Source organism: Cervus elaphus, chromosome 12, assembly GCF_910594005.1.
Source record: "Cervus elaphus chromosome 12, mCerEla1.1, whole genome shotgun sequence".
In the NCBI taxonomy this organism is placed as follows: Eukaryota; Metazoa; Chordata; class Mammalia; order Artiodactyla; family Cervidae; genus Cervus; species Cervus elaphus.
Genome location: NC_057826.1, coordinates 87,237,122 through 87,251,873, shown reverse-complemented (window position 1 = coordinate 87,251,873; position 14,752 = coordinate 87,237,122). Strand labels below are relative to the sequence as shown.

Here is a 14,752-nt window from a genome sequence, read left to right as displayed (position 1 = left end):
TGAAGGCTGGATATTTGATGTCTCACAAACATCATAAGCCTGAGGAAAAAATTCAAAACAAAATATGAATTTTGCATGAGGACTGTGCCCAAGGATATCTGTTCCCTGTGTGGAAAAAAAAAAGATGAACAAAACCTATGAAAGGACCCTCTTTCACCGATACATTTAGTGGGTTAGCATAGCAGTCAAACTAGTGCCCAAGATCTGCCTTCTGTTCTCCTGGTTGGGTCAGTGCTGGAGCTGCCTCCCTTCCTGGGATTTGGCAGGTCAGCTTTTCCACTCATCTATACAATATGCCAAATAAACTGGAGTTGTCATTCTAATGTCTTAAATTGTAGGAGGCTGATGGTAACAATGATCTAATACAAAATGCTAATGTCATTCAGTCAGTTCAGTTCAGTTGCTCAGTCGTGTCCGACTCTTCGCGACCTCATGAACCGCAGCACGCCAGGCCTCCCTGTCCGTCACCAACTCCCAGAGTTTACCCAAACCCATGTCCACCAAGTCAGTGATGCCATCCAGCCATCTCATCCTCTGTCGTCTCCTTCTCCTCCTGACCTCAATCTTTCCCAGCGTCAGGGTCTTTTCAAATGAGTCAGCTCTTCACATCAGGTGGCCAAAGTATTGGAGTTTCAGCTTCAGCATCAGTCCTTCCAATGAACACCCAGGACTGATCTCCTTTAGGATGGACTGGTTGGATCTCCTTGCAGTCCAAGGGACTCTGAAGAGTCTTCACCACCACCACAGTTCAAAAGCATCAATTCTCTGGTGCTCAGCTTTCTTTATAGTCCAACTCTCACATCCATACATGACTACTGGAAAAACCACAGCTGTGACTACCATTTAAGTAAAGGAGACCATTAGGATTAGACTGAGAGAATTTTTATTGAAGTATCCATTTTCCTAAAAACCGAATTGGATAGAGAAAGAATATTTGAAAGGAAGTTGATACAGGCATAAAATTAGAAAGTATGTTAAATTCTGAGGTAAAAGATTGAACGTGGTAGGTATGATAGAGTGGGTGACAAAAACTTGGACATTAGTTACAGGTCTTCTAGTCATTGTGTCTCTGAGCCTCACTTTCTCCAGAGGACTGGATTAGATCATTTTGGGGGTGTATCCTAGCTTTAATTCAGCAATCCTATGAATATGTTTTTCAGGTACTAGAGCCAAATTATTATACATTCTAACTAAAATTTAAATTTAATAGCTAAGTTAAAATCAGATGTACACTTTGCAAGATGTTTTTGATCTTACAATAACTTGATTAAAATCCTATCTTTATTTCCATGTTAACGCCATTAAATAAGACGAAAGCTTTCAGAACATTTGCAGAATGACTGTCAGTTTCAGCAATATGCATCAAAGTACCATATGTACTATGGGGGGAGAAACACTTGAGGGGCTGCTTTGTCAACTGTGAACTGAGAATTGCTTGTTTTTTGGGCTTTTACTGTTAAAATTCTGCTGGCTTTTAATATATACTTTGAAATATAATTGTGTTTGGGAGAGAGAACCTTTAAAAACTTGTAATTTAATTATTAGTAGTCTCCACATTTGAATTGAATTATTTAACATAATTAAGCATAGAATTGATAGGTCCTGGCACAGATGTCTTGTGTGTTGGCTGTTAACTACTCTGTTATCAGTACCAGTGATGGTGGTGAGAATAGCCAACAGGATTCCTTTCCTGTGTTTGAGTCATTGTAACTTAACCTTGCCTTAGACCACAAAATCTCAGACCCTGTTATCCCCATCCAAATGAGCAAGATTACTGCTTTCAGCACTTACTCCCAAGGCTCTGCAGGACCATCTGCTGGGCTAAACAGCGCCCTTGGAGGCAGACTGGAATGAAGAGGTAATCTGACAACTGTTGCTATAGACTAGAGCTTCCTCCTCCTCTTGGTTTGGACTGAACCACTGCTCAGAGTCCGTCTAGCTTTGCAGAAAGCTAGAAAGAAGTAAATATATAGTCACCACCCCACTGAATCACCAGGGCCCTGTATTTATCTCTGCTATATTGTAAGATCCACAGAGGTAGGGAAAATGCTTTGTTCATACTCACATCCCTAATGTTTATTTCTCCTACAACCCTGTGTTGAAACAATAAAGAAGGCGCATGGGAAAGAGTGAAGGGCCAAATCCTAGGGTTCATTCTAGTTTAGCTTGGGAGCTACAGTCTGAGAATTACCATTTAGATTAAGCATCTTTAAAAAATTTTATATAAAATTACTACATAAATAATATATAGTAATTATTACATACGTGCTCAGCCTGACTTTGTGATCCCATGGGCGGTAGCCAACCATGCTCCTCTGTCCAAGGGATTTCCCAGGCAAGAACACTGAAGTGGGTTGCCATTTCCTTCTCCAGGGGATCTTCCCAATCCAGGGATTGTACCCGCATTCACTGTATTGGCAGGAGGATTCTGTACCACTGAGCCACCTGGGAAGCCCTAATAATTATTATATGCAAGTATATATAATCATATAATGAATCCTTTATGTATCCATCATCCACCCCTTCTGAGATTTTCCATCTTCTGTTGCCATATACAGATGAATTGGGCCTCTTCTGTCTTTCCTCTGGCTTAATGAATGGCCTGTAGTATCATTCTAGAATCTTCTGTATTGAGTGCACAGCTTGCAGTGATTGAGTGCACAACCGGCTGCCTTTATCATTTATTGTTATCATTTATGGTATTGGGTGGTATTCTGAGTCTCATAAGTCATAGACTTAAAACACTATTATTCTCAGTAAATACCTTTTTTAGCCTTACAACTCTTGATTATGTATTATCTTTCACTTAGATGTCAAAGCCCCAGCCTCCCTGTTTTGAGGATTGTCTGTCGTGTCTTTTCTGAATGAGTCTTAATCTCTAAATTGCAAAAATACTTTATTTTTGGTTAGGCAGTTTATTAAGTTGATTTGACCACCACATTAAGCCTTGTGAACTGACAAATTGAAAGGCTTTAATTTGACTTAAGTTTGAGGAGTACATATAAAACTTTGAAAATATAAGAGAGAAATTTTAAACATACACCATTGAATGCATTCAGTAAGCTATTTTTAGCATCTGTATTTTATTACAAAATTAATTCTGCTGCTTCTTTACCAGTTAGGTCACAAGCATATGTTTTAAAAGATCCTAAAACAGATGCACCCAGAGTACTATAGTGGGTGACAACTTCTACTGGCAGACAGCTATTCATTACACTTATACAAATTATGTGGCCATTACACTTGCCTTTATTCCTTTCCATAGAAGTACCTTTGTGCCTTTGGAGCTGAGCACAAGTTGTAATAGTTGTCTTTGAGTCCAAATATTTGTGAAAGCAGAGGAATTCTCTATTTGAGTATACTGATGTGTGTGCAGTTTTTCAACAGTTTTTGGGCATGAATGTGTTGTTCCCATTCATTACTTTAAAGGAAGAGACTCTCTTCTTACAACTTTGATAGAACCTTTTCACTTTATTTTCAAACTCTTATTAGGATGAGTTTCGCTCTTCTGGCTCTCTAGAGTGACCACACAAAATGTAGGTTAGTTGTACCTTTAAACCTAAGGTGTAGATTATAGACACATTTTCAGTGTGCAGCACAACAGTAGGCATTCTTGTTAAATTAGTTTGAGAAATCCACTTTATTTGGTACAAGGTATGATCCCTCTGCACAGTGAACAAATATATCACAAATCTGGATTGTTTAAAAAAGTATTGCCATTTCATAGTTGCATTACGCTATTGTACAATAACTGTGTTTTTCTTATTCATTTGAATTATATGCACATCACTGAGTCAAAACTTAATTTCTGTAAAGTAATTGAACAGATTTTTCCAAGTTGCCAATATAATGTACAGTGCACGTGTTTAGGTTGACCATGAACCTGTTTGTGACAGTGCTAGACAGAAGTTCCTAGCAGTTGCTCTCTTAGATTGAAATGTCTTTTATCAGTAACTGTTAGATATGTGAAGGCTGCTGTTGTCACAATAGATTAATCACACCCTCTGCCTTTCCCTTCTCCATTGTTTTGCCTGACTTGAGTTGTATTACATTTCTTTGAAAATCATAGAATGCTAGAGCTAAAGGGTTGTTAGAGCTCCCTTACCCGTCTCTGCTCCCCTTTTTTTCATACATGGGGAAAAAAGGAACCCAGAGATGGCAAGTAACACTAATGTTGACCCAGTGCTTTTGCAGTTCCACCATGTCACCTCTTGCTGAATTTTGCCCAGAAGATACTCAGCAAAAAAGAGGTGAAGCGTGAAACGTGAGTGATGCTGCTTGTTTGCTATTTGCCAGGCAGCGGTTACTGTACACGCAGGGTGGGGGAAGAAGGTAAAACCTGGGATTGAGACAAGTTCCTCCTGTTGATCTGACTTCACCATGCTTCCAGATCCTTACTTGACAAGATACTTGAGCACTTGTTGCCCTGGAATACCGAGGTAAGTCTCTTATCTATATTTCTACATATGTATGAGAAACATTTCCTTGGGCCTACAAAGTAATTTTCTAGTATTTATATTTTAATAAGGCTTTTTGGAAAGTAAATCTGCTATTGCTGATCACTTGCTCCCATGCACACATGCAGCATTCATGTAAGTATTATATTTTCCCCTAACAATAAAATTGGTTTACGCCTTGAGTGAAGTGGGGGAGGGAGGATTTACTCATTTATTTTCTTGCTTTTGCTGGTTATTGCCCAAACTAATGGGTTCCATGGCAGACTTCCAGCGTGTCAAGGGTTTCAGAACTCCCACATTTCCTGTAGCAGCTGTTCCAGCTTTGCAGTCATTTACAGTCACTTGGTTCCTCTTCTGTATACCTTTTTGGAAGTGTTTTTTATGGCCTGGACTGTTAATCAGGGAATGGAGTGGTATCAGGGTGGCCGTTGGTTTTCTCAGTTTGCCCTTTTGGTCTTCAATTCTTGCAAGGAGGTCCTCTGTAGGGTTTGGGAGTGGTAGCTTTTTGACCCATCTGAGCTCTAGTTTACTTATATTCATTAAAGTGGAACATATAGATACACCAAATACTGGAATCAGGGGCATTAAGCTCATTGTAATACATTTTCGGCCATCTCAGTAGGTGGTGCTTGAAAGGTGGAAGTACTTCATGTACTTAAAGTTTTTACATCATGTCACGGCAATTTGTTACAGTCCATTCTTTAATCATTTCATTTAGTTCCATCAAAAAGCATAATGCACTTTAACAACTTAAACTTCCTATATCCACTTTTAGGAAGTGGATTTCTACTTCCTAAAAGTGGGAGTCTAATCTCTTCTACACTTTTAGGTTCCATACTACATCAAGCTCAAGATTTATGAAGAAATGCTTGAGAGCATAATGTCAACCAAAATAAATCCGGGAGGCCAAATAACCATTTGTAGGGATATTTAATTCCTACCAGTCTATGACTGCTTGCTGAAAGGCATCATCTCAGAGTTTTATTTCGTATGGGATGACTCAGGAATTGGATAGCTAAGGAGACACAAGAAGGCTGGGATCAGCTTGTGATGTTCTTGAACTTTGAATTGGCAAGATTTGGTTGGTAAAGCTGGCATAGAAATCATTGTTTGACTGAAAGAGGCTGCTGCACTCTGGAAACTTTTTTCTTCTACTACTACCAGGGGCAGAAGAGGGAGAGTTAATTTGTGTTTCTTAAAGTTTTATTTTAAAAAAATTGAAGTTGTCAGCATTAGACTATATATTAAACTCTGTAAGCTTGGCTGTTATAATTTGTTTGACCTGACATACATGTACAGGTGCTTTAGGATTGATGTTAGCACAGTTTGTGTCTATGTACTAATTATCTTCGGCAATAAAGCAGATAATTGAGGGTAACAGGAACTAAAGGTACATAATACATTTCAGGTGCCTCAAAGTAATCCCCTCACCTCCCCAGTTCCCTTTCTTCTTAGGAAAGTTGGTAAAACCTATTCTACATGCTTTCTAAGCATCATGTTTCAGATAATTTAATATATAAATATATATATATATATATTTAGCTGATGTTGATGAGTAGCTGTATCTTAAATGTTTTAAAAGATCATATTATCCAGAACATTTGGGGTTGGGGATGGGTGGGTGGTAGATTTTGATTTTGAGAACAGACCTTTTGAACAACTAACCCAGTCCCTTGGAAGCTCTTCTTTAGTTCCAGGTGAATGTTATAACTAATACGCAGCTGGAGTCAGTCTGTACCATTATTTCAAGTCAAGAGATTGTCTTCTTTCAGAGAGTCAGAGAATATTCAGCAGAGCGCATTGCAAGAGAGAGGCTTATCCCTCTTCAGACTGCTTGTCCTGGGATGGCACTCTGGCAGGGCTCTGTCTTACTGGAAGAAGGTCATAATGACCAGGAATATGGCTGTTCCTAGGGAGGTCGTATGGATTCTGGATATAGCTGGAGTTACAGCCGCGGCCTTCTTGGACCACACTGACTGTGGGCTCTAAGGAATATAGTGAAAAATGAGTTCAGAGAACAGATTAGCTTTAGTTGCCTTATTGGGCGGGGGAAGAGAATTCTATTTAACTTGGTGGGGAGAGAAACCAAGGACTTAGGATAAGTGTATGAGGGTTAGGACTGAGGCTTGTTCAAGAGATTGAAAACCTAAGTGAGTGTGCTATCAGAATCTCAAGCTCTGGTCAAAACCAAGGGACTTAGAATATCCTATCGGTAGGAGTATTATCAGTGAACCCAGGGACATGGGTTCAACTGGGAGAAAGTAGAACAAGGTAATTTCAAAACTTGCAAACTGTTCTGATTGTTTTCTGTTTTAAACAGGAATTTGGGTCAACAATCAGTTGAAGAGTGTGTGTTTGTGTGTATCAGCTCCCCACCCCCAGTATTTTTGCTTCATACTTAGTGTTTTTTTAAAAGCAGAGTTGGCACAAGAATTTGATTTCTTGTTTGAGAGTGGATAGAGGTCCTGGGAAAGACAGTTCACTTTGAATTTCTTAAAAAAAAACAACAGAAGAAGGGGATGTTTTCAAAAAGGGGACTGGAGAGGGCTGATTTTACTTCAGATGCTGCACTAGTGCCCTGCTTTCACTAAGTTACTTATTTGAGACACCTACCAACTTCATATATATTTTTATTAGATGTCGACAAGGATGGCACATCTGTGTCCGGAGACCCCCTGTGCACAGGCGACTTCATTTCTACATAGCTGCTTTCTGGAAGCTTGCAGGTGAGGATGGGTGGGTCCTTAATTGTGGCATAAGGGTTTTCACTGCTATTCAAGGAACAAGTGCTAGAACTGCACACGGATTCTTTCATGTAATCTGCAAGGCAAGAGAAATTTCTTAGGACAAACAAGGACATAGCTTAAATACCAAAAGCAGAGTACAGTTTATGTGCTGTCAGACTTGTGAAGTTGTAAACGCCTATGACAGTCTAAGACTCACTTACTATGTTGAGAAATGCTTTCTGTGAGGTAAGCAGAGTTCTTTTTTTTAAAGAAACGTGTTTTTGGAGGGATAAGAACTTTTTTGTTTTAGTAGTCAGGTAGAGCATCAGAGAGGGATTAATTCAAGATATTCATAATGTGCTTTCACATCTGTTATTTAATTTTTACAAAATCCTTCAAGGATAGTTGACTTTGCATTTTAGAGGATGATGGCCCAGGGAGCGGAAGTGACTTGCCTAAGGTCACATGGCACATGAATGGCAGTGCCAATACTTGAATCCATGCCTCAGGACTCCTTGGCTTGTATGTTTTCTGTGACATCATTTTTCTGAATTCTTTTTGACGACTAAGCTTGGGTTCAGCAGTAGGTGTGTGATTTGGCACAAGTGTCAGCAATCTGGCAACCTTTAGGCAGCCCACAGGTAGTATCCATGCTCTTGCGAAGCTCATGATCAGAGGCAGGGCAGATTGAAGTGTAACAGGTTTAAAAAGCACCTCGGTTTCAAGCTAGGCTTTGGGAATTTCCTATTTTCTAGCAAGCCTGCAGTATATCTTGTGTGGTCACTTACTCCTGTTCTTTGAATGCTCACTGAAATATAATTTAGCAGAATCTTTCTGTGATACCAGGAGAACTCATACTGCTTCTCCTAGCGTCTCTCAGGTGCGTCATCCGTAAGACTTCCGAGTATATTAGGGTATGAAAGGTTGCAAACTAATTTCCAAATATGAAGCAAGGTAACTGTAGCCCACTGGAGGAAGAAGGTTTTCATTGTGACTGGGAGTCACAAGGAAAGGGGAACCCTTCCTTCAGTCTCTCTGCTATTTTTCCCTTTTGGGGGAAAATTACTGCCTCTTGTTGATCGTTTCAAATGTGGCAGAATTTGCCCAGAAAAAGCAGGAGACTCTAAGCTGGCAGCTCTGGCCCTCCTTCTGAGGCTCTGCCAGCCAGGGGGCTCTAGAAATAAGCACTGAGTTGCAGGGACTTTAGTCAAGAGTGATCTAAGAAGTCTAAATTTCTTTTAAGTGGTAGCAGATGGTGAAATTTCTCTATTTCTCAGCTCTAAATTTCTATAAGTGGTAGCAGATGGTAAAATTTTCAGATGATCTTTCCCTAGAACCACCATAGATTACATTTTGGACTGCTTTTTATCTATGCCTTCTGCCTCCAGCTTGTGAAATTAATAAAAATGTAAAGAAGTGAAAGTGGTAATGTAATTCAAGAGGTGACTGGAGGTACCTCCAGTGAGAGCAGAACACTGCACGTGACTGCAGTAGTTGACATGGGTGCCACCCCAGGAGTCTTCTCCCACAACTGCTGGTTGGAGGGGACTTACTTTTTTTTGTTGGGATTCCCTGGTGGCTCAGTTGGTGAAGAATCTGTCTGCAATGCAGGGGACCTGGGTTTGATCCCTGGGTCAGGAAGATCCCCTGGAGAAGAGAATGGCTACCCACTCCAGTATTCTTCCCTGGAGAATCCCATGGACGGAGGAGCCTGGCAGGCTATAGTCCATGGGTTCGCAGAGTCAGATGCGACTAACACTTTGTTAGTGGAGGATTATTTATGTTTCTTTTCACAATTAATGTTTCCTCAATCTTGTACAAACTGCATTCACCTATTAGTTCCTTCTAGTGTAGGCACAGCAGTAATTATTATTTCCCCTTCCGCTTTACTGCTTATGAGGAAATTGAGGTTTGAATAGGGAAGTGACTTCCCCAGAGTCACACTGCTCGTCAGTATTAAAGCAAGCTCCAGAACCAGGCTCAGAGCACATTGTGTCACAACTTAGCCCACAATCAGAGAGAGAGATGTGAACCTTGGGTCGGTTCTTAGTTCGTGCCCTCTCTAGCCTAGAACCCTAGAGAGGAGAAAACATTATTTTTAAAAAAATTACTTTTGGCTGTCCTTGGTCTTCGTTGCTGCCCTCAGGTGTTTTCTCTAGTTGTGGTGAGTGGAGGCAACTGTTCGTTGTGGTGTGCCGGATGCTCATTGTGGTGGCTTTCCTTGTTGTGGAGCGCGGGCTCCGAGGGCTGGCTTCAGTAGTTGGGACTCCTGGGTTCTAGCGCATAGACTCAGCAGTTGTGATACACAGGCTTAGTTCCTCCTGGCAGGTGGGATCTTTCTGGACCAGGGGTCCAATCCATGCCCCTGCATTAGCAGGCTGATTCTTAACCCCGGGACCACTAGGGAAGTCCCGAGAAAACATCCCTGCTAGATAGCAGTCACAGCCAGCCCTAGCAGAGACTAAAGGGAGGCTGGATTGGCCTAACTGCTGGTGAGATGCTCATGGGGGGAAGGTGGCTGTGGGTCCTTGGTCATGGCCTACCTGAGCCACATGAAATTGCTTCTAGTTAATACTTTGTTCCTTAGTATAAGTGGATTGGGGTTAATTAAGTCCAAGAACCCCAGCTGGCCAACTGTTCCCACTTGAGGTTCTCTGACTTTACCAGCCAAGTAGTAAGGCAGTATATGACTCAGCTCTCACATGGAAGCTGAGGACTTCCAGTGTTGCTTAAAGAAGGGCTACTCCCTGAGTGGAAAGTCCTACACCTCGCCCCTCCTCCCCATGCAGGCACATCCTTTTGCTTTGATTGGCACCTGACTCAGTTACATATTTTCTAAAATTGGATGATTAGTGATAGCTGGCTTTATAGCACATGTAGCTGGTCTCCGCGTCTCCGCTCACTCCAGTTAGATCATTTGATTCTTGTTACATCTGTGCAGGGGGCCCAGGCAGTAAAGACTAGTATTACTACTTTAGAAATGAGGAAGCTGAAGCTCATAAAGTTTGCCTAATGTTAGTAAGTTAGGACAGCCCCTGCCTTCTCTGATACCCAATCAAGATATTCTCCCCTCACATTTTGTTGCCCTATCTATGGGCTTCTCTGGTGGCTCAGATGGTAGAGAATCTTTGTGCAATTTGGGAGACTGGGGCTCACTTCCTGGGTCAAGAGGATCCCCTGGAGAAGGGAATGCCTGCCCACTCCAGTATCCTTGCTCTGAGAATTCCAAGGACAGAGGAGCCTGGCAGGCTACAGTCCATGGGGTCACAGAAGGGTTGGACCTGACTTAGCCACAACTTCCTCTCTTATATCCTAACCGCAAACTGTATCTGTATCTAAAGATACAGTTCACCCTCAACAAGGAAGGTGTTCTACCTATGGGGCCCAGTTCTGCTGAGAAAGCCAAGCTGTAGGCTTTTTGTGGACATCCCATGACCAATTGTTACAGCAGTGGGAAAGCCTTGACACTCTAGCTCCTTGCCTAACAGCGATTCAGCCAACCAGTAGTGCTCCTCTGGTATCCACCAGAAAAGTTGGCTGCTTTCAGGTTTGGGGGAAATAAGTAGTTTGCTCTGTAGCAGGGAATGCACCTAAGTGGATACAAGAGAAGCTGGGTTTTGTGGGAATGGGGGCTAGTCTCAGGGAGCAGCTGTATCATCCATAAAGGGGCCAGAGGTAAAGACAAAATGATGGAGAAGAGTGTGTGCGCATGTGCGTGTGTGTTTTGAGGTAGCGTTGGGAGGGTGTTGAAATACAGAATAATCTGGATTCTACTTCTGAGGACTGGAGAAGAGGGCAAGGCCAGCTGGAAGACTATACTTCAGGAAGCTCCTCCTTTCTCCAGCTGAGTCATCTACCTGCCTGCCCTGCGGGAGGGCGGGGCAAGGGGAAGAATAACCAGCTGCTCTAGGACACTTCCTCATCTTTTTATAGCCCCACTTCTGCGCCAGTGTCTGCACTTTGGGCGTGTTGCAAAGAAAAGGGAAGCTTCAAACAAGGCTACCCAAGCTCTGGGGAGTCGCTCTTTAAAGGCCTGTAATTAGCATCAAGCCTGCAGATGTAGCCCTATAATGACCTGGCACTGCTTCTCACATAGTTCCTACCTCTCCCAAATCACATACAGCCACATACTATCAGAGGCAGAAGGGGTCTCTGAAATGAGCTGGTTGAAACATCTTCATCTTATAATGCAAGCAGCAAATCCAGAGAGGGAAAATGACTTTCCAAGGCCACCTTGTGAGTAGGATTGAACTTAACAGTAGCCTTTGTTGTTCAGTCACTAAGTTGTGTCCGAGTCTTTGCAACCCCATGGACTGTAGCCCACCAGGCTGCTCTGTCCATGGAATTTCCCAGGAAAAAATACTGCAGTGGGTTGCCATTTCTTTCTCCAGGGGATTTCCTGATCCAGGGATCCAACCTGAGTCTCCTGCTTTGGCAAGTGGATTCTTTAACATTGATTCAACAGGGAAACCCAACCCCAACCTTTAGGTTCACATTATCATCTAGTTAAGGCCAGTATTTCACTGTTGGTGAAAACTCGGGCACCAAACAGCCGTCTCTGTTCTTCTCAGCCTACTCATATTAGGAGGCTGCACTGCCTTTTCTCTTCCTGGGCCCTGACTTCTCACCTTTCTCTTGATTGAGAGAGAAGGACCGGGGAGAGGAGTTGGGGAGATCTCAGGGCCAGAAGGAGAACTGGAGGGAGGGGGAAAAACTGGCTGAAAAAAGTTTTCAGGATGTCAGTGAGCTCCTGACTACCTTGGAAGCCAAGGTTGCTGCAAGAAGACACCTGGAGGTTGGATTAGCAGGGGGCATACAGGTGGGGAAAGTGGCGGCAGCAGTAGGACCCAGGATTTCAGGATAAGGGTGATGGAGACTAGCGGGGAGGATTTCTTCTGTAGCACTTTGAAATGCATGACATAAGTGCTGTCGTGAAGCAGTTTGTTGGAGAATACTTGTGCTGAGGGTCGGGAAGGGGAAGGAGAGATGGAAAGGTGTTTAGAGATAAAATGGGGTCAGCACGGCAGTATGAGTGGTCTCATGCAAACTCCTGGATGACAGTGAGGGGAGGTCTTCAGGAAGTAACGGGAGAAAGGGAGCATTGACTGATTTACATTAAGATTTAGCATGTATTCCTCAACTAGGGATTGAGCGTGGGCTCTGGCAGTGAAAGCGCCAAGTCCTAACCACTGGACTGTCAGGGAATTCCCCCATAGAACCCAAATCTTTTAACTCCCAGATCAGGTCTCTTTCCCACTGAGTTCAGAGAACACTAAGACTCTTAACTCTGGTAACCACTGATTTGCTCTGGCCCAGTAGTTTTAGGAAACAGTTCCATTCCTGGTACATAACTTGTTTATTGAATGTTTTTGGGGGGACAGCCAGTTGGTGGGGTTTATTCCATGTCTTTGATATGTGTTTCTGTAAAGCTCTGACCTGTGATGTTCTGTTTTCCTCTGGTTTCTGGTGTGTTGATCCCTAATACCTGTTGGTACATTTGCCTATATAGCCCTCTTTTCTCTCCAATTTAGAGGATGAGATTTATAGTCAGGGTGATGAAATGAAACCTGGCTGCTAGCCTGCTCGGCCTCCCCTGCACTCAGACTCAGATGTATGATCCCACAAAACGAGTGAATGACGCCGAGGCTGGGACACTGCTGTCCTTAACTGTGTTTCACATTCATGGCTGCGAGTAGCAACTCCTACCACAATGCGCAGGACACAAAGTGCATTGGGAAGTGTGTGCTCATGTACTGAGGTGTCTGGGCCTGTCTGAGTTCGTGCAAGCTTGAGTCATGGATATTCTCAGAGCTGTCAAGGGCCCTTAGAGATGTTTTTCCAGTTTCTCAGGCCTCTTTAAGAAACTGAGGTCCAAGATCACGGTGATGAAATGGTATAGTTGTCTTTTCTGTTGTTTAGCTTCATCTACTGTGATGGTGCTTGCTCTCATTCGGGTGGTTTAAGTCAAAACAAAGAAGTTGCCAGAATGATGCTCCCAAGGGTATAGGGTTCTTTGGCTGCCAGGAGCCTATGGGTGGCCTCCTGTCCTCAGATCGTTCTCTTGGGCAATGCACATCTTAACATGTGCTGGTGGAGACTTGTTCTTCCTGCTCTGTTCAGAACACAGCACTCAGCGCCACCTGCCCCTAGCACACCCTACTTCTAATAACCACCCCACAAAGGGCTGTATATGACTAGCTCTCCTTGGTTAGGAAATAGTTGTGTCTCAGGTATATCTTAGGCTAAATCTGATGGGAAATCTGAGTCCGTCTAGACCAGTGGTTTGTGTTAGGTGATCTGCTATATGGATTACTCTGAGGCACTCAGCACTCTTGATCTATTGCATCAGAATCTTGGGGAGGTGGGGTGTGGGCATCTGTATTTTTTAACAAGCTTTCCATGTGATTCTGGTACACAGGTAGATTTAGGATATCCACTGGGATCGTTGCTGTAAGTCCTATCTCTTTCAGTTTGGTTGAGTTTCTTTTTTTAAAATTCTGTTTGGCTATGCAAGGTCTTAGTTGTGGCAAGTGGGGTCTGCTTCCCCTATCAGGGATAGAACCCAGGCCCCCTGCATTGGGAGCATAGAGTCTTAGGCACTGGATCACCGGGGAAGTCCCTGGCTGAGATTCTTGAATACATTTCAGAGACAAAGGGACAACTCTGTTACATCAGTATAATCCTGTACAATATGCAAAAACTCTTCCGATTTGTGATTTTTATTGCATACTCAGGATAACCTTGTTAGACCGTAGGACAAGCATACTTATCTCAACATTGTAATTGAGGAAACTGGGCCTTGGAGAGGTTTGTCATAGTTAATAAGTGATATAATTTCAAAGCCACCTATTTCATACATTCTGTCATTTTAAACCTAGGCCCTAAGCCTGGGAAAGGACCTGACCTTTCATCTGTGGCTTCACCTGTATACTTCCTAGAAGGATGATCTGACTTGCAGTTCCCATGTGCTGGGGATTAGTCCTAGCTTCCCTCCTCTATGGGACAGAGACCTCGTAAGGGTGGAGCATCGTACAATAGTAACACTAGGTATCATTTTCATTCCTTTTGCCCCAGAAAGCCTGCAGGTGCAGGGTGGCATTCCTCGCCAGCGCAATGACAGGAGGCCTCTGGGGCAAGTAGATAGACTTTATTTCAGATTTCATAATCAATTGAACTCATACTAATTGGTAGGATAATGACGTTCTGCATTTCCGAAGACATTTAGTTGGCATCTATAAAAAAAGCCATAAGCATTTCCTAAGCAGGTGCAACTGAAATCAAAAGATGAAATCGTTATTATTGATTGCTCCTCCTGGGCAGAGCTACCCAGCCGTCCCAGGTTGTGTGGTCTTTAACTTTTTTGGGGAGTAGGGGGAAGAAATGCGTAGTTTTGTCTCTGGTAGAAACCCTGGCAATTTCAGATTTGCATCCTTTATCTTTCTTAGCCTCCCTAAGGGGGCATCATGATTAGATACTCTACCTTTGAAGCCTTTGTCCATAACGTATGTGTTCTGACGTCTATCCATTCCACAAGCACCTGCATAAAAATAGTAAAAGGAAAGAAAAATA

The 14,752-nt window shown here is 42.8% G+C and overlaps 1 protein-coding gene across 15 annotated transcripts in view; it reads right to left on the bottom strand.

Moving 5' to 3' along the window:
* Positions 1 to 5,905: 5,905 nt before the first annotated feature.
* The window catches only part of MEGF11 (multiple EGF like domains 11), a 377,432-nt gene continuing 368,585 nt past the window's right edge, over positions 5,906 to 14,752 (bottom strand). For 6 of the 15 annotated variants that reach the window (XR_006343948.1, XM_043919858.1, XM_043919860.1 and 3 more), the window contains 2 exons: positions 14,664 to 14,720; positions 14,316 to 14,454 (listed from right to left, as the gene is read on the bottom strand). Coding sequence is in view for 13 of the 15 variants with exons in the window: in XM_043919860.1 (XP_043775795.1) it covers positions 14,416 to 14,454; positions 14,664 to 14,720 (96 nt within the window). In the remaining 2 variants the exon portion in view is untranslated. Of the gene's footprint in view, positions 6,443 to 7,069; positions 7,278 to 14,315; positions 14,455 to 14,663; positions 14,721 to 14,752 lie in introns of those variants that run through there. The other 9 variants (XM_043919854.1, XM_043919855.1, XM_043919857.1 and 6 more) reach the window with 4 other exon arrangements.